The sequence below is a fragment of the Terrapene carolina genome, unplaced genomic scaffold (assembly GCF_002925995.2).
Source record: "Terrapene carolina triunguis isolate 2854851 unplaced genomic scaffold, T_m_triunguis-2.0 Scaffold67, whole genome shotgun sequence".
Taxonomy (NCBI): domain Eukaryota; kingdom Metazoa; phylum Chordata; order Testudines; family Emydidae; genus Terrapene; species Terrapene triunguis.
In genome coordinates this window covers 29443771-29464118 of record NW_020664418.1, presented here as the reverse complement: position 1 = coordinate 29464118, position 20348 = coordinate 29443771, and the positions used below count along the sequence as shown (strand labels likewise).

Sequence of the window (20348 nt, the reverse complement as noted above, 5' to 3'; positions counted from 1 at the left end):
AAGAAGGAACTGAGGGGGCGCTGGGTCGGCTGGGGTATATATCCAGCGCCATAACGGCGCCACTCTAGGGGGCTCCACAGCCGACCCACCGGGGTTGCTAGGGCAAAAATCTTCCGACGATCGTGCACGCGGCGCGCGCACACCTAACTGGAATGGATATGAGCAAGCACTCAAAGAAGAACTGAACTTCTTGCTGCTTGTGCATGTAAAACCCTTAACTATGTGACCACATTGAAATAAAAGTACTGTGCCCATTTAAATGAGGAATAAAGACAAAACAGATAGACATGCCTTAACCAAGAAAGTGAAATCCTAGAGGTATAAAAAAAAGCTGAAGGCTCTTAATGTAGCAGAACCACCAGCTTAACTGCATGGGGGCTGTCAGGATATAGAAACAGACTCTATCCGATATTTGCATGGGGATAGTGGGCATATCATCATTCATCCACACAATTGTACTTAAGAGAATAAAGCTGCTCCCCCATCTGAGGCTGCAGAGGCCTTAACCACAATGGAGCTGCAGGACGTGGCTCCTGGCTGCTGCAAAGTTATGATCCATTATTATCATTGTGTATTTGAACACACAAACATATTGCCATGAGTCCTTTCCATTGTGGGTAAAGAATAAGGTAATGAGATTGTCTCAGTAGTTCACTGTGCAGTGCAGTATGTTAGTGCCTAATTTGAATTAGGATTTATATTAAAGAGGGAACTGAAGGAACTTCGCTTGAGATATTGTGGCAATGGTGGGTTGACTACGTAGATGTATCAGCTGCAAATTATTTATGTCTTGAAGTGTTCCTATGAAGTATTATCCCCGTTTTACAGATGGGGAAATGGAAACACTTTCACTCCTCAAGCTTCTTGCTCTACAGTAGGGAGACTCTTATTTCCGCATTCTCTTTGGGGAACATTAATCATAAAGAATAATTTTGAATAGCCTTATCATGGGAACTTTGCTTCCCACATAAGCAAAGAATCTGACTGAAACATTTATACCCCATGCAAGGGTAGAGTGTAATGTCCAGGATGGGGCCTACCTCACACTATGTCCTTAGGTAAAATTCTTGAAGAGCTGTGCAAGTTCCATTATAAGGAATGTGTCATGATAAGGAACCAAGTTAAAGCCAGCAGAAATTCTGACAGATGGTATCTTTGTAGAGATATCAATATACAGGAAGCTTAACAGCAAAACAGGTAAACTAGAATGTCTGCCAGCAAAAGAGGACCTTAAATGAAAATTATTACTGGACCATGGAGGAATGATACACAGAGGACATTGTATTACTTGAAAAACTCAAAATACAGAAAGATTAGGTTGCAGAAGGGGGGATATAGTACTGTATCTGTAAGATTATAAAAAAAAATCTAGTGTGGTAAAATTTCTAAGGATCTTACAGTAGAATACAAGCACAAATCCCGTATCAGAGAAATACAAATATACTAGTAGGACTATACTACCAGCCTCCAGATCTGGAAAAATCCTGAGAGTGCAATGCTGAAGAAGATCAACGAGACAACTAAGTCTAATAAAGCAGTAATAATTTGTGACTTCAGCTCCCCACCTATAAACATGTCATGTCATATGTCAAATCAGGACACTATTTAGAGAAGAAATTTCTCAACACTTTCAACAATTGCTTCTTTGAGCAACTAGTTCTTGGGCACACAAGATGAGAGGCTATTCAACTTAGTTTTAATTAACATACAGTTCCAAGAAATAATTACAGCTTAGCCAATAAGTAGTATAGTACTCATAACCTAAATTAAGTTCCATTCGCAAAGGAGAGGGATGTTCCAATATATAGTACTGTGGCACCCTTTAGAAAGGGTGGATTAAAAATAGTAAATTAAAAAATGAATCAATAAAAGATACGCTGTGGACAGGTTACTCTTCAATTGACAATTATAGAAGCCTCTGAAGCTTCTGGTACTGGCCACTGTCAAAGACAGGACACTGGATTAGATGGACCCCTAGGTCTGATTCTTGCATCCCTGCATTGCAATTCTTACATCCCTGTAAGTCTGAATATAATACAAAATTCTGTCTGTCTTGAGACTTGGCAGGCAAATATTTTCAAAGGCTTCTAAAACTGCAGGTACAACTGAGATTTTGCATAGGAAAGCAATTTTACTTTTCTCTTCAAACTGCATTTTGGGCCTTCCTAGATACTCTATCTGCAAGTACAAATACACTCCATAAGAGTACCCAAGAGTTTCTGAACACACAAAAACATGGGCGTGAAACACTGCATAAGCAAAACTAAACCTGAAGTTTTAAAGGATGCTTTTAAAAATTTGACTGTGTGTCAAGTTTCAGCCTTGGGCAAATGTTTTTGCTGAGTTACAATCACTTGAAAAGAACCTATTATAATAGAAGTGCTGACACAACCTTAATTAGTGCCTCACAAACAGATGCTGCCACAATGCAGTTTACAGTTCTGTGACTTGATTTGTTTTTGAGCAAAACACATACATAGTTTCAGCAAGTACAATTAAGTTACTTGTTTTCAACCTACTATTACTATAAAGAAGCCAAACATTTCCAGGCCAACTTCAACTATGAAAACAAAATGAATGTGCTTTCTTTTTTTTATATAGATGTTTTTGGTAGAACTAGTTTAAAGGGAGGCACACTGTTTTAAACAAATCTTTAAAATAACGTATCTATTTTTATATAAATGATAGATTAGTAAAAATTCTTATTCTTGCATCTCTAACAAATCTTTACACATCAGTCAGCAAGAAATATGATCTACTGTAAAATTTAGAGTATCCTCTTTTATACCTTCTAATAGTTCAACATTGTTGGAAATTAAAGTTAATATTTTGAGAAACTCCATATATTTCTCTTATTAGAATTGCCTATTGATTGGGTCTGAATCTCAAGCAGAAAAGACTGGTGATATAGCCAGCAGATGGTCACCAGCAAGTTGAACATCTAACCATTATAGATGAGATCATACAGCCAACTGACTACTCATTTTAGTGGTTTTTTTGCAGTACACCAATTGCAAATCCATAACTTCTTCCCTACCATAGATCCAAATGCTGAGCCCAATTACATGCATATTCTAGGGGCAAATGCAGTAGAAATGCTGCCCTTCTGATAGGCTAAGTAGTGGGGAAGACTGTATATCTCCATGTATGACACAGGTATGATCTACACAGCAGCTACCTGGACAAGACCATAGAGAAGGAAAAAAAGGACATTTTACTTACTGAACAAGCAAAGCACAAATCTATGAACTGAATTGGAAGAGGAACCAAGAAGTGGCCCGTATCTGCTATTCCTCTACCTCCACACCCCAAAATCACTTGGCCACCATCAATTGGTCACCTTAGAATTTTATGTCCCAGTTCCTTTGCATCAATTCAGCAATTCATGTAAGCAGAGCCCTTTTACCTGGGCTCAGCTGACTTTTTCAGGACTGGTTCCACAGAGAAGTTTATTTTTGGAGAAAGGCTAAGTGATGCGCTGTGAGTTAGTGAGCGCTGGTGGACTGAATGCCAATCCAGACTACAATTCACACCTATAAAAATTTGGTGATCTCATTATGATCTGTATTTGTTCACTTCAGGAAACCAATATACAATTTATCAAGTGTTTGTCAACTTCTGTTTATGGGAATCCCAGGGCTAGACTAGCTTCCACAGACTTAAGATGCACACACAAAGCTGTATAAGAAAACTGGCTTGGGAAAAAGCTGGTGCTACTAAGCAGGGACATTCATGAGCATTACATTAAGTAATTACAAAATAATGGGAGCATAGCTAAAATAAAAGTTTGCTATATGAGTAAGGGTAACCTTTGTTAAAGATGCAAAGCAATGGAAAAATATTTCTTAATTAGGCCCTAACATTCCTTATTTTTAACTCCTTTGGTGCTTAAACCTGAAATTATAAATGGACACTATATCTCCTTTTGACATTCTTCATTTTGTTATACTAATTAATCTTAAAGTGTCAACTATTATCAAGTTTGAAGAGCTGCAATCAGATAATCTTTGCATTTCTAGGTGGTCTTTTTTACTGCAGTGCTGCAGGTACAAAACTGCAAATAGCATAAGGACAAGGTGCATCAGAGCTGGCATCCATCTCATTGACAGGATAGACAAATATTCCTCCCTTTGGCTTTATATAGCAACCTTAATTACAGCCAGAGTAACAAGAAGATAGTGTTTGGTTTCAAGCAGCCTTTAAAGTATTCAAACAATCGTCCCAAAATTCTTCACGAAGTTAAGAATGTATAAGTCATAGAGTAGTAAGTGTGTAAACAAATGAAACAGTTATTTTGTTTTTATCAATAGGTTAGAGAGTGCCTTTTATGTAAGAACCCATTTTATGGAGAAGGAGGCATGGATCAGGATACTGGGGTTATCCCATATTCTATTCAAAAAGAGCCACATAGGATTCTTAGCTTCTACTTGGACAACCACCACAGACAGGATCCTACTGTTAGACACCTTAGAAAGAGATACATTTATCCAGTGAAGACTGTGTCTGGATCAGTATGTAAAGGAATTGGTAATATGCAAGACTGCACCAATGGCTGGAATGCCAAGAAACAGTCTTAAATTTCACCAAGTTTCTCCTCAAAGTCCCAATTATTTACTATCATTTTTCCTCATAGTCTCTACAGTTAACTACAAATTCTCATTGAAGACAAAGTTAAAAGTATTCTATTTTTAATAAGGCTGTATTGTTTGCATGGCAGTTATGAGTTCAGGACTGAAGTAAGTGAATTATTTTGTTTTACGCTGAGGATCTTACCTCAGATGTATGAGGTAGCGTAGCAGCCTTTCTTCAGTCTGCCGAATGTTTTCTTTATTGATACTTCTCTTTACTTCTCGTCTCACAGGAATAGAAAAAGTCCTTTGCCGTAGGAATGTTTGATGATTGGCTGGCATCTCTCGTAAGTCATAGATCACCACAAACATTTTCACCACAGTCTTATTAGGGTTAAATAAGGTCTGAAAAAGACAAAAAGAGTTATTTTAGAAAATAAAGCTGATTCATAGAGTCGCTGAATAATAAAGGGTGACAAGATATGAGAATTCAGTGTGCCAACAAATAATCATGGTTCAGATTCACTGGATGGCTTCTATGTGCTCTGTTCCCTTGTTTTATATAGGAAGTTAATTTAAAGATTACTGTTTAGCCTGTATTTCTACACTTCAGCTACTGGAAACTGAACTGTCTATTTTTTCCCTTCACATTAACATAATTAAAGGAGGTCATTAGCACAAACTAGTTCTTTATGTAAGAGGCAGACTCTTACTACTTTGGTAATCAACACAAACTTTTGTTTGCTCCTTGTGTCTGCTTTCTGTTTAGATTGTTTTCTGACCTTAATGCTGTGTTTCCAGTAATTACAATGGTCTGCTACAGATTTAAAGAATCCTGAATTCACATGTGATCCTGCACTGGATTCATCAAGGAGATGCACAGTGTTGGTTTTAGATTATGCGGTCTGGTTTGCTTACCAATTTCTGGAGTATAGTTCTAATTTCCAATTTTTAACATTTATAGAAAATTAGGGCTTGTTGAAATATTGAGGTGTGATATTATGCTTAGGCACAAATACGGATTTGATACAAATAATGAAAATCAGAAGTAATTAGAAATATGTTATAATTCAGATAATGGACTAGATTTTTTGTGTTTTTTTTTTTTTTTTTTTTTTTTAAATTAAAGGCCACTAAGAAAGCTGTTACAAATTAGGGGCCTGAATCCTGGATAACTTACCTCAGACTCTCTCATGGGGTACGTTTAAAATGTATGGTGAATTTGCCATGAGTTACTAGCATGCACACACTTATGCATTGAACAAAAAAAATCACAATATTATAGTACCTACACAGCTTCATATTCAGCAACCCCAGTCCCAATCTGGTGGACATCTCTTTAACCAAATAACCTATTTTTTTTTTCCACCAGGGAGCTTCTTGGTGCCAGTGGTTTTGGTGTGTCCACAGGTGGCATCTGATATTGCTCCAGGAAAATTTAAGTCACAGTGAGAAATGATTAAAATATATAAAGATTAATCCCACCATCCAAGGCCCTCCATACCACTAAAAAAAAAAACCAAAAAAACACCCATAGCAAAAATCCACTGATCTCTCATGAGATCCTCTTAACACACCTAGGAGATGTAAAAACACCAGGTTTTAGCCACATGACTATATACTGTAGCATCATGCACTGTGTTCTCCTTTTTTGTTTCTATATATGAGTACATACACACTAGTATGCATCTTATTATGCTGTATACACACTTGGCATGTATAACACACTCATACAAGTCATACATTTCACACTTGTTTAATGTAACACACATATACAAGCTCCCCACCCAATGATGTCTCCAAAAATCTCCTTTTGTAATCTGTATTGAGTACTAAGGAAATTCAGAACTTCACAACAAAATATAAGCATTACTGGCCAACCATGTTTATCTTTAAGAGGCATTTTTCCTGGCAGTAATTATCATATAACCACCAGTCTGATAAATTCACTTTAGTGCTTTTCCTCTTTGAGAGCTTACTGTGGAAAAACAGGGAATCTTCTAGCAGAAATGCAGTCTGTTACTTACCAATGCTACAGCAGCAGCAGCAAATGCTTAGTTGTGTATATGTTTGGGAGAGAACTGTTATGCAAGTGTATGCTATAAAATACATACCACTTGTATGGTTCCTGAAGGAGGTACCCGATAACCCCTTTTACCAAGGGATTCTAAAGTAATCACACCCTTAAGGAAAAAAATAGATGACAAGTTTAGGATATAAACACTTGTAAAATGTTAACATATGAGAATGCTTTATCCATGTAACTACAGACATTAAATATATTTACAGTTATTTTTTAAACTGAACTAATGAGTGGGGAGGCCACTCCATCCACAAGACACTATTACAATCAGCACTATGGATCTTACAGCTGTCAACTGGAAGATTATAATCAGTATGACAGGCCCAAATTTTCAGTTTAAGCCAAACTCTGATGTTCCAAATCATACTCGTAGACTTCAAGGCCAGAAGAGATCATGATCATCCAGTCTGACCTCTTGCACATTGTAGGCCACAGAACCTCACCCACAACCTCTGACTGAGTTACTGAAGTCCTCAAATCTTGATTCAAAGACTTCTAGTTACAGAGAATCCACCATTTACTGTAGTTCAAGCCAGCAAGTGACCTGTGCCTCACACTGCAGAGGAAGCAACCTCCCCCCCCCGCCCCCTCCCCCGCCCCAGGGTATCTGCCAATCCAACTTGGGGGGAAAATTCCTTCCCGGCCCCAAATATGGCAATCAGTAAGACCCACCAGTCAGACACCTGGGAAAGAATTCCCTGTAGTAACTCAGAGCACTCCCCATCAAGCATCCCATCTCTGGTTGTCGGAGATACTGTATTTGCTAAAAGTAGCCATGGATTGGCCATCTTCTACTAGCAAACAAAAGCTATGTTTAATGGCAGTGTAAGTTATGGTAGGATACAAACTATTGGCCCAAAACTTTGAAAGAGTGGAAATAAGTTAAGGGGAAAGAACTGTGCATTTCTTTCCAGCTTCTTATTGTCTACAGCACTATCATTAACAAACTCCAACACTCCATATGACTTTCACTTCCCTCTTAAACCGAGATCAAAAATATTCCCCAATTTCAAGCACTATCAATAACAAACTCCAACACTCCATATGACTTTCACTTCCCTCTTAAACCGAGATCAAAAATATTCCCCAATTTCATCAAGCTTGCATTCCAATGCAAAATCTTATCAATTATACCAACAGGACCGCACATCTGACCAGCTCTCATTCCATGCATTTGGGAAGTTGTTCTGTTGAGATCACTGTTAAGGTTTTGCATTAAACTGCAAGTTTGATAATGTTGCAGTACGCAATGTTTTGTGGGCATGCAAAATAGCAGAGCAGCACAGAAAAACTGGCCATAAAGACAGAAACAATCTTTTTGATAGTGGAAGCATTAGATCAGTGGTTCCCAAACTTTAACAACCTGTGAACCCTTTTCACTAAAATGTCAAGTCTCCCCTCCTAAAAATGAATGTTTCCAGGGATTTTCTCCTTTACCTGAGTATGAAATATAAAACTGGGATCTGGGAAATATAAAATTTGTTTTTATGACATACTTATTATACACTATTTATTATTAATTATTATTGACCATTATTTATATTACATTATGAAAACAGCAACACTCTTCCAAGATCTCACTTTCGTAGCTTGTATCACTTTGAATAAGCCTGTTCTAAGACAAGACTCCTATGTTTCATCAAGGAGTATCAGATGTGAAACAGCATGAAGGTATTTAAGAAGCCAACTCAAAGAGTTCCTCCTACACAATCATTCAGGTGTTGAGCAGTTCAGGCAAACAATGCATGTTACAACAAAGCTTAAACTTGTGCTTCATAATAATTTTAAAAACACCACTAGCTGCCTATTAAATTTTAAAAACAGCAAAAAATATCCACCTCCTTTTCCATTTCTTATAAGGAGTCTTGAAGTTTGAATCTCCTCAGTGTGATAGATATGCTAGCTTTGATCTGCTTAGCTCTTGGAAGTCCAGGGGCTCCGGGCTGCTGGCTCCCTGCTGTCTGGGGTCCCTAGGGACAGCTCTGTCCGCCATTAGGGATTTTTTTCCCCAAGAACCCCCTGTAACATTTTGCGAACCCCCAGGGGTTCACGAACCCCAGTTTGGGAACCACTGCATTAGATAAATGTTGTACTAGTTCTGTGATGCACAACCATAACATTACATGATTATTTACAGCATGTGGAGAAGAATCAGAACAATGAAGTCCAGCTAATAAAACAAGCAAGGGTGCTTTAGCCATCCATGGGACACCAGAATCCACTGCATGACCTGAAAACCACTATATGAAATAATCCTAGGGAGATGAAAGCAAAGGAGAGGTGTTTGTTTTCAGTGAGATGAAAGGAGGGGAAAAAAAAGGCAAAAAAATGTAACTACTTCCCTCAAGCTTAAAACAGAAAAACCAAAAAGATTCCCCTCTCTCATTTTCTAAAGCCTTTTCATATTTTTCAACATCTTGTTCTTGAAAAATACACATTATCTAAGATTTATTCTTGAAAATACACATTAGCTAGGACTTAGTTTAAGAATGGGATTTTCAGAAGGGCTCCTAAATTGCTAAATAATTTACATAAGCCCTCAAAGATCTTACTTACCATATGCACACTAAAATCTGTATCTCAAAATTGGATCTGTTAACCCACATAATTTCAACTTTTCCTACCAAGGAGCCTATAAACAAACTGAGACAGGCTACTATATTTCTCCAGAAAACACTGGCATATGTTAGGCCCTTTTGCTTTTTAGCATATAGGGTTTTGAAGTGTACAAAAATATTGCTGTCATAGTAGAAATGCAGGGCAGAGGCACAGTGGAACTTTGCTGTTCATATCCACAAATTAAACCAGGGGTCGGCAACGTTTGGCACTCAGCTCGCCAGGGTAAGCACCCTGGCGGGCCAGGCCAGTTTATTTACCTGCTGACGCGGCAGGTTCGGCCGATCGCGGCCCCCACTGGCCGCGGTTAGCCGTCCTGGGCCAATGGGGGCGGCGAGAAGCGGCGCGGGTGAGGGATGTGCTGGCCATGGCTTCCCGCCGCCCCCATTGGCCCGGGACGGCGAACCGCGGCCAGTGGGGGCCCGCGATCGGCCGAACCTGCCGCGTCAGCAGGTAAATAAACTGGCCCGGCCCACCAGGGTGCTTACCCTGGCGAGCTGCGTGCCAAACGTTGCCGACCCCTGAATTAAACCATGTCTGTTAGGGGTCGTTTTAGTTTCCCAGCTTTGGTAGTACAGTATTCTTTTTAAACCACAGGTCAATCAACTTTTTGACTCCAAAGGGTGTACCAGCAACTGGCTAAGAGCATGAGGGCCACATGCATATATTAACACACTTGCATAATGAAGTGCACAGCCTTAATGTTTGTTTGTAGGTGCATATTTTTACTAGAGAAATAAGTTATGCAAGTTCACCAAGAACAAAAGCCTCTAGTTAATCAGCTTTGTCCTCATCCCAGAATTATAGGAATAAAGTAGCTATAAAGTGTTATATTTGGCCCTCAAGCCAGACTTCAAGCTGCTTTAAACAGAACAGATTCTAAGAAAGAGCTAGTCAAATTCTCTAAAATGTGCAGACATTTCCATTAGATTTTTGCAGAAGAAAGTAGAAAAAAACCCGAACACACACATACCATATAGGGAGAGGGTGCATTATCATCTGAAACACTGTAGAATGACACTTCGACTGGAAGAGTCATGTGCGTGGGGCAGAAGACTCCACTTGCTCCCACCTCAGCAGTGAAGCCATCAACAATGCCTAGAGGATCTAAACGATAGTTCAAGACAGACTCCTGAAAGACCAAAATGCACACACGCCTCTGGTTAGGTATACAGCATAGAAAACGGAGCAAAAAGTTATTGCCGAACTTTTCTGTAAACTTTAATTTGTAATTAAAATTATTGCTAACTATCATACACAGCTTTCACAGTCATCTTCCTCATTCTTTTTAAAATCAGGGGTAGCAAGAGTGACTTTCCCCTGCATAGATGTGTAAGTAAAGACAGACATAATATGGTGCAGAGATCTCCTTTGTCCCGTTCTTCTGCTGTGTGCTGGGCTTGGGCGCAATAGCAGACACTGCACTTACAGAACTTGAGGACTCCACAAGGCTAGTACTGCTGCCTGCACTAGCCTCTCCCACGGGAGCCCCAACTCTGCACATGCATAGAAAAGCTTAGGGTTACCATATTTTAGTTTTAAAAAAAGGAGGACACTCCACGGGGCCCCGGCCCCGCCCCAACCCCGTCCCTTCCCCGCCCCCAGCCCCGCCCCAACTCCGCCCCTTCCCCTGAATGCTCCGCCCCCTGCTCCTCCCCCTCCTCTGCTTCCCGCGAATCAAATGTTCGCGGGAAGCCTGAAACAGGGAGGCAGCAGGTAAGCTGGGGCTGGGGCGGAGTGCAGCACGGCCCAGTCCGGCCTCCCTGGCCGAGCGGCTCCCTCTGGCGGCCGGCCGGCCCAGGCCAAGAGGCTCTGGCCCCGGCCTCTCCCGCCCAGCTCGGCTCGGGCCCCGCACCCCGCCCGGGCCCCGCACCCCGCCCGGGCCCTCCCTCCCTCCCTATTTTCCCGGACATGTCCGGCTTTTTGGGATTTCCTCCCGGATGGGGATTTGAGGCCCCAAAAGCCGGACATGTCCGGGAAAATCCGGACAAATGGTAACCCTAGAAAAGCTACTATAGTGTAGCAAGGAGTGGACACTGTACTTCTGGCAAGGGCAGTGCAGTGCCTGTGCTCTCTCTGCACTCCTCGGGGCACAGGGAGGCACTGTACCTGCTTCAGGCACAAGGACACCCAGTGTAGGGTGTACTTTAAAAGACATAATATAGCCCATAACGGGCCAAATCCTGTAATCCTTGCTCAGGCAAAACTTCCAGTAACTTCAAATTGGAAATTTGTGAGCATAAGAACTTCATTGTTTGGGCTACTGTGAGGGGACTTGGCCAAAAATCATAACCAAACCATAAACATACCTCCAACTTTTAAACATATAGTGGAGTGGCATTAGTTCAAGAGTAAACAACACCTGAACCACAATCCTGCTCCCACTGAAGTATGTGACAAAACCCTTGAAACACCCCAGTGGGTCTATGCAATAATTTTCTTTGGCATATAAAATCTACAAAAAATAAAAATCAATTTACCCCTTTTAAGTGAAATAATCCCATACCAAAAATTCACAGCTAGAACTAGCATTTTATAAATAGGACACTATCTGGTGACTTAAATTAAATTTAGAAACACAAGTTTCCTGAAATGAAAGGCTAGTGCCTTAATATCTGCCCTACACCATTTTCACTCATTCCATTTACATTAGCTTGTATGATACTTTAAGTGTCAAACTGTGAGAAACTAGTTTTTTTAATTACTTCCACAGGATCTTAGTATAAGCATTAACAATTAAAGGATCTGATCCCTTAAAACTGGAATAAAAGATAACAGCATTCCCACCACTTGCTTGATGTTCATGCTTCTGAAGATGGGTTGGGGACCTTTTGTAAGTAGAGATCAGAACAAAGGGGTTTTTGCTCAGTTTAATAATAAACTTAGTGAATCACACAAGTATAATTAACCCTTTATAACACACTAAGTATTATAAGTATGGGACTTTTGGAGCACATACAATACCTCAAAGTTTCCTAGAAGGCTAAGACTTGTTATGGGTGGAGCACTGGAACTCAGAAATGGTTTCCCATGGCCTTCTGGGTCACTGTCTGTGTTTATACATTGCTGTGGACTATTCAAAAAAAGGCATAATAATTTAATGACATTAATACTATTTGTTCCTTGTTTTCTGTTATGCATACAGACAGCTGTGGAGAAAATCTTTTTTTTTTTTTAATGCATGCATCACAAAATATAGTCCCAAACAAATAAAGACTAAAGAATTATACTGACAAAGTCTTAATATAGCCATTTTCTAATAACCTGCACTGGACAATGCTTTCATAATTTGTATGCTAAAAATAGATGAAAACACAAGAATTTATGTTGTCCAGTCATTCTACCAGTAGTAATTGAACAAAGTGTCAACATTCTTTTCTCTTGTATGCAGGTGTTTTATTTCGACATGTCTTGAAATCTCCATTAACTAGCTTCCACAATAACAGATTTTCAAGTTATGTATACTAGTGTATGAGAAATCATAACGAACCCCTTAACTGCTACAGAGGAATTAAAAGGGTAACATCCTGGCCCCGCTGAAGTCAAGGGGGCAAAGATTTCACCAAAATAATCCAAATCTGATCCCGCATGCCTTTGCAAAAATTTGAAAATATACATGACAGAATGTAAGAAAAAAATGTTTCAGAGATAAAAGGAGTCAAGCAACTAACTTCCTTTGCTTGAGTGGAATATTGTTGGATTATCAATCTAAACTACTATGGGATAGATTCCCCAGTTTTCTCTGGCAGCTTTGCATGTCTCCAGCAATGCAACGCAGCTGTAAACCCATCTGAGCCAGCTGTTACAATTAAAAAAATATATATATGTATCTCCAAAATGGAAGTGAAACTCTTTTCTCACTTAACGTGCCCTCTGTTTTACATTATGAGCTATGAACTAATTATTTATTGTAAAAGGAAGAATTATGGTATAAAATCTCTAACTGATTTCAGCACATTTCAAATGTACATCAATCTAGTGCTACTGCATAGGAACTCATCCCAATTGTTACAACTATTTAGAAGACAGAGTACTTCTAAAGAAGGGTTCCTATGAATGACACCCACATTTTGGCTTGGTTTAGTTTGCCTCACCCACTTCGTGTGTTATTGCTTACATATTCACTTGCTTACAGACACAGTTTATATATGTAATTATTCCACTGAATACACTCCCACACTTTCTTGTAAGTAGAAAAGGATGAATACCTTCTTGTAGACAAACATTTCAATCGCAGCAAAGATGAGTCCAGATCAAAGCACCCAGACTGTGTTTTTCTCTGAGGAACCTAAGGAAAAATAATATTTTATTACTTTGAAGACTGCCATCACAAATCCTGTGGTCTGTGACAATTCTGATATAACAAATTACAAAAACAATGCAGAAATATATTCGATCTTAAACTTTTTACATTCTACATTTAAGAGTGAATTTTTGAACTAAATATTGATAAATCCTTGGGAAATAAAAACTGGAAATGAAGGGCATTGTCTATACTACAAATTGCTGTAAAGTTAACCCTTTGTGATTAAGATGCTATATCATCAGCTCTCAGACACATTTTCTTTTTCCAAATTATCATTCTATTTCAAGTTTTACCTCAAATTTGCCGTACTAACTTATTTTTCAGTCTATCTATGAGCTTTTATCAGATTTTCTAGAACACCTAGACATTAAAATATAAAATTATTTCATCTTTCTTCAAAAAAACAGCTAAAAAAATAATCACAGTAGTAACTTACAGGACTTGAAAGTAGAGGCAATCCAGTTCGAGGATGGAAAGCCTTGGTTACAGTCCCATCCATAGAGTGAAAATGGTGTTTCCGCCATATACTTGAATGCTTGAGTGGTGGTATTCTCTGTAAGTAAAAGACATTTACTCAAGCTATAATAGGATACTTCAGGTGGCCTATCAAGTTAAAATTCAGTTCTGAATGTTTTTCACTTGTCTTCAAAAATTGAAAAGTTTTTCCAGTTTCCCTGCAGCATATTTTAAGATTATACCTTGGTTCAGAGAAATTAGATCTATGGTATTACTATTTTAGGAAACAAAGTACAACAGATTCATGCATCCTCTAAAGAAGCGTTTCCTTTTGTTGCCAACTTACAGCCACTATGGACTAGCTCGCTTGTTATTCACCATATTGCATAGTTAGATATTGTTCTACTTATAAAACCAAGAAGTCTGACAAATGAAGTAGGACTGTGGGAATATTCATTAACAGCTCTGTTATGTGTGAGGCCTGGCAGTTTTCCTCTAAATATTAAATATAACAGGAGAAAAAAAAAAAAGCAAAAGACCAATCTTCAGACCTGAAAGCAGAGATTTTAACTACATTGTTTCATATAAGAGCATGATTAAATCTATACATCTAGAGATTCTGAGTTGATCTAGAATATACTCTAAGTTATTTAAATACCCACTCCCCTCTTGTCAGGTAGGTACTTACCAGCACATCTGCATTCTTCAGTCGTTCACACCTAGCCAAATAGTCGTCTACAGATTTCTTCTGGGAATTGCTTTGAAATTCATAGTCAGTTGGGTCTTCATTCTCATCATGTGCAGTTTTCAGTTTATCTTGCTTATTTTTGCATTTGAAATTGTCATGGTCTTTATTTAAATAATTTTCAATACTAACAAGTTGGGTATTTTGCTCACATATATTTGTTTTTTTTGAATCTTTATCTAAACACTTAAGCTCATTTTTGTGCAAAATATTAGATGCCTGCATTAGTGTCGCTTTTTTTGTACCTTCAAGTATTTTGGATTTATCTAACTGTGGATTGATTAAACAGTCTCCATGACTATTCTCACTCGTGATTGTTCTTTCTTTAAGTTTATTTTTGCAAATCTGTTCATCAGTGGTGTTGAAATTTGAACACTGTTTACTAATGCCTTTGTTGGTCATTTGGTCTTTATGTGGACAACCAGAAAGTATAGTTTCCAGTTTATCTGGCAGTTCAGATTTATTTTCTTTGCTACATGATATATTTATGCTAGTAAACGAATTGGTAGTTTTATTTGGAGTCTGCTGAAATGTGTTTTGGACAACTTCACTGGGTTTTGCTAGAATCAGTTTTCTTCTTGCTTGGGGCTTTGGAGAAGCCTTCAATTCACCATCAAGTCTACAAGCTGTCAGAGGGGTATCAGGTGTTCTGGTCTTTACTTTACTGCTGTCTTTTATGGTAACGTCAGACTTAGAGAAAGAAATAGAGGAAGTTTCCTTGCCTTTCTTCAACAAGTTTTCATCTTCATGTGAACTTTGAAAAACTTTAGAAGTGATTGAACTGCTTTCATGTACATTGAGTGGACGCCCAGTAATGTGTGAAGTAGCTGGATCACAGTGAATCAAGTGTTGGGCAATCCTTGCTATAACTTCCTGTCGCTCCAGAAGTAAAGAACCTATTAAAGGATTAGTCTCTCCTATGGACTGACGAGAACAGTGGTTCATAGGAACATGGGAATCAACCAATGGGTTCTCTGGTATTGCTCTTGTCTGGTCTTCACTGCAGTCTTCTGATAACATAATATCTGTGTTAGCAGTAGAAACAGAGGATGTTTCCTTGCCTTTTTTCAGCAAGCCTTCATCTTCATACATATTCCAAAAAACTTTTGAAGTAACTGAACTGGTTTCATGCATGTTTAATGGACATCCAGTAACACGTGAAGTAGACGGATCACAGTGAATCAAGTGCTGAGCAATTCTTGCTATAACTTCCTGTCGCTCCTGAAGTAAAGAGCCTATCAAAGGATTAGTCTCTCCTATGGGCTGACGGGAACAGTGACTATTTGGAACTTGGGGATCAACCAAAGAAAAGGATTTAAAAGTTCTGACTGATGTTTCATGTGGCTGTGTCTTATTGTCCCCCATAGCATTATAGCACTGAACTTTAGACTGTGATGTCCCAAAGGCAGACCCAAGACCAGTTGCTGGATAAAGTTTTACGTTTCTCACCGATGTAGTAAATTCAGGGGATGTTTTTGCATTAAGCAAGCCTTCAGGTATCAATGTCCATGTTTGTTTTCCACATGAACGCTGTGAACTGGACACACTGCGCTGCTCTCTCTCAATGGAATCACAGTGCTGATGTACATTATGTTCTTGTATTCCCTTTTCATAAAAGCCCAGGCTGGTGTGAATACTACAGGTCAAAACCGGATAGTTAGATTGTCTAGGCAAGGACTGGACACTGACTTTCAAGGCCACATTGTGAGAAACATTAGGAACAGGAAACACATGTTCAGTTGGCTTCTGGGAAAAAGTCCATTGCAGGTCCACATCTGCAGCACTTACTCTGAAACAATACAGAAAAGCCTCTGTATAAATTTACATTATATGCAGATTTTTCTAAAGACAATTATATTAAAAAAAATACGACGAATACAATTCATTAAGGAAACTGGCAACTGTCATACTTTGCAAAATCCCCAAACCAAATGCTAGAACAAACAACGAGCAAAGCCCATCCATATATCCCTCCTGAAAGTAAATAGCAAAGGGGGAGGGGAATCAATTGTTCTAAGGCTACTTTCTATTCCGCAATTACCCACTAAGAACAAACAAATGGCTCTTTTCTACATCAGACCTACCTGTACAGAATATTACGAGGAACAGCACCATGTGAAACACTCAGCCAAGCGCTCAACTGAGAAAAGAAAACAAAAGAGCGGACAGCCAATAAGAGGGTCTTCTCTTCAATAAAGCGATCTCCACTTCTAAAATGTATTAAAAGAAATAAGCAGGTATTGGTAAGAGCCATTACAAAAAACAGCAAAATAATTAAACAGTTGGAGCAGCTTTGCTTTAATCTTGTTAAAGATCTTAGAAACCAATAATATTTTTTTCAAAACAAGATCCGTTGCTGCAAAATTTCCTTCCACTACTCCTGAACTTTTAAGTCACACATTTTCTAAACATCCTGCAGGAAATTATGGTTCAGTGCACAATTTATAAAAAGATACACAGAGACGCTATGCATCATCAAAACAACCTGCATTAAAATGACTGAAAATAAATTTCCTTTCTAAGTGCCAGAAACAAAACAATATTATTTGAGGTGAACTTTGTGATGAAAGGAGACTTATGTCCTTAATGAAATACATCTAGCATGCTAAAATAGTCACAGGGCCTGATTCTCCACTAACTTGCACCGTATGTAGTTATCTATACCTCTTCAAAGTGAGTGCAAAATGCTACCATTCTAAGTTAGTTAAACTTTACACCCACCTTACTCAGATGATTACACAAAGTGCTAGGCTGTGGAAAAATCAAGCCCAAATTTTGAACTAGAATACAATTATTTTCTAAGAACTGCAATAATAATCTGGGATTCAAATCCAAGTTACTAAACCAGCCAGTTGCCCTGCAAGAATCCAGTCACCTTAAATTATTAACTAACCTCCACACCCAAACTTACTGTCGGGGAACTGGCTCCAAAATCCACCTTTCTAACAGCAATGCATCTTGTTTGATTGCAGGATCATTTAAATCACTCCCTTCTGTGGTGGGCCCTTCATCACTATAGCAACAGTCTGGAAGTAGCATCACTTCTATCATGATAGGAATATTATTTTTCCACAGTAGCATAACCTCAGACCTGGTTCGTCTGGCTTGACGACACTTAAAAAAAAACAACAACAACAACAACAACAAAAAGCACAATACGAGTTAGATTTAAAATCAGCTTTAAGAGTACATTCAAAAAAAGTAAAAGCATTAAGGGCCCGATCCAGGAAAACACATCTGAGTTTTTCAAATCACAAAGAAGGCTGCAGAGCCATTACCAATGCAAGATGTAATAAAGCTCTAAGGTGGCAATTTAGAGAATTTGTGGGGAAAAGAGAGATCATATAGAGGAGCTTCCCACCAACTGTACTCTGCTACTTGTACTTTTCTCACTCTCTGTAAGTCCACCCTTCTGGGGTCCAATATCCTGTTGGAGTTGTTAGAATCTTTGGGCCGGAGCAATTCTCCTGCATGCCAGGGGTGCAGGTTTACTGAGTTCTGGATCAACATCTCTTATTTAGGGACTGAAGAGCCCCAACCTTTCTGCACCAACTCCCCCATCCAAACACCAATGATCAAAACAGAAAAATAAATGTCCAAGATTATCTAGAAATGCAACAAAAATTAGGGAAAAGTCTAAATTTTCTCAAAAATCCCATTAATGCAAATTATGGTTCTATACACCTAGACAATAAAAAACTTGATACCATTCTACTACACAGAAGCAGAAGAAGAAGAAGAACGGTATAAGAACACAAGTAAATGTTATGTTCTTCAGCAAAATGCCTTATATAGACTATATAATAAGACGTTTGTTAAGGACAGAATTACGCTGTCAGTACTATTTTCAATTACATATTTGTTTAAGGGAAAAAAAACAATTTATATAGAGAGTGAGTGACTGTCACTAGTGCTTAACTAGAAAGCTACGGGGCAGATCGTCAGCTGATTTAAATTGCCATAGCTCAACTGACAATGGAGCCATGACAGTTCGCACAAGTTGAAGATTCCATGGATCCCCCATAAATACCCCATGGTATTTATCTTGTATTGATATTGTCATACCTGGGCCAATTTGTCGGTGCACTCATGCTTAGATGTTAGTGGCTGACTTGACTGTGCTGGAGGGCAATGGAAACCCTCTGTTCTACCCTTTACAGAAAATTCTGGTGTTCGACCTTCAGTAATCAATAAAGCCAAGGAGACCAGGAATTCCTCAGCTTCATATTCAAAGTATTCATCTAAAGTATCTGTCATTTCACAAGAGAAAAAAAATCTTCATTAGTACAAGTTAAAGACAGATTTGTAAAAAAAAAAAAAAACCCATCACAATGAAGTGTTACGCCTCTAGCTTGTTTAAAATGAAAGAACCACCCAGTTTCAGCTATAATATTCAGTATGAAGTTACATGGTAAATATTTTGTTTCCTCTAATCTGCTAGATTTCTACCTGCTGCTCATTTAGTCCATTACCCTCACCAATCCATCCATCACAAATGTAGAAATGTTTAAAATTTGTCAAAGAGTATACAGACAATCTTAAACCTTAAAATTACTCTATGCTCAGTGCCAAAATCTATGCCATTTAGATTTTATGGGACTAAAGTATCTCTAGTAAAGGTGAGAGAAATCCTGAGAATCTAAACATCTTACTTCTTGTGTACTCATGTATCACAATGATCAAAACATTCGCTTTCCAAGAAAAACACTGGTTTCAAATGTGTCTTTACTGTTCTATTAAAGCATTTACAGCGCGAAATGCTAGAGAGATATGAGACCTTGCAACTGATACTGGTCCCTTGTTCCAGAAGATGATGAGGCAGCTGCAAATGCGTATGCAGAACTAGCATGTAGAAGTTAGTATCTTACAACAGCAAGTAAAATTGTACTGTATCAAACAGAGCAGACAATGCCTGGTCTGCTTACTCTAAGCAACCTTCATTGCTTCAATCAAGCAGTAGTCCAAGACTGACTACCAATGCCTAGATCCAGTGTCATTTTCTGTCTTTGATTACATGAAGTATGTAAGAACATTTCTGGGTGGTGTGCCCCAAACTAAAAAGGCAGCTGATAAATTTTATTTCAGAAACAAGAGCTCTGCAAGAGTATAAATAAAGTTTCTGTTTTCTGTTCTTGGCTTACGAAGGCTCCACGGAGGACATGATTAAAAAGAAACTTCTGCTGGAAAGCCAAGGCTGTGCCCCATCAGGTGGGGAGAAGAATACAGAAAATATGGGGATTGTCACAAACATACAAAACTGAAATAATCTATTCTTTATCGTCTAGCACCTAAATCATGGGTGCTGACCCAATCTTGGCAGGCTAATAGACTCTGTTGTGGGTGCAGAAGAGGAACTAAATCCAAGTAGCAATTTTAGAGAATTAGCAAGAGCTTTCAGTGGCTGGAAATAAAAACGAATGGTGAAAATGGAAACACAAACAACTACTTATGAGGATTTGTGCAGGGTAAATAATGTAGCCTTTTGTGATAGATTTCCCAGAAAATAATTATGTATAAAATAACATTTCCAAATGTTTATACATTTGAGATCCCTACCCCATAGCTTTTTATTTT

The 20348-nt window shown here is 38.6% G+C and overlaps 1 protein-coding gene across 3 annotated transcripts in view; it reads right to left on the bottom strand.

Moving 5' to 3' along the window:
• The window catches only part of FAM214A (family with sequence similarity 214 member A), a 54109-nt gene that overhangs the window by 2088 nt on the left and 31673 nt on the right, over positions 1–20348 (bottom strand). For 2 of the 3 annotated variants that reach the window (XM_026648289.2, XM_026648288.2), the window contains exons 2-11: positions 18840–19024; positions 17686–17888; positions 16859–16984; positions 14718–16563; positions 14010–14126; positions 13476–13555; positions 12232–12340; positions 10241–10399; positions 6683–6751; positions 4774–4973 (exon numbers count right to left, since the gene is read on the bottom strand). In XM_026648289.2, the coding sequence (XP_026504074.1) occupies positions 4774–4973; positions 6683–6751; positions 10241–10399; positions 12232–12340; positions 13476–13555; positions 14010–14126; positions 14718–16563; positions 16859–16984; positions 17686–17888; positions 18840–19024 (3094 nt within the window). The remainder of the gene's footprint in view (positions 1–4773; positions 4974–6682; positions 6752–10240; positions 10400–12231; positions 12341–13475; positions 13556–14009; positions 14127–14717; positions 16564–16858; positions 16985–17685; positions 17889–18839; positions 19025–20348) is intronic. The other variant, XM_026648290.2, reaches the window with a different exon arrangement.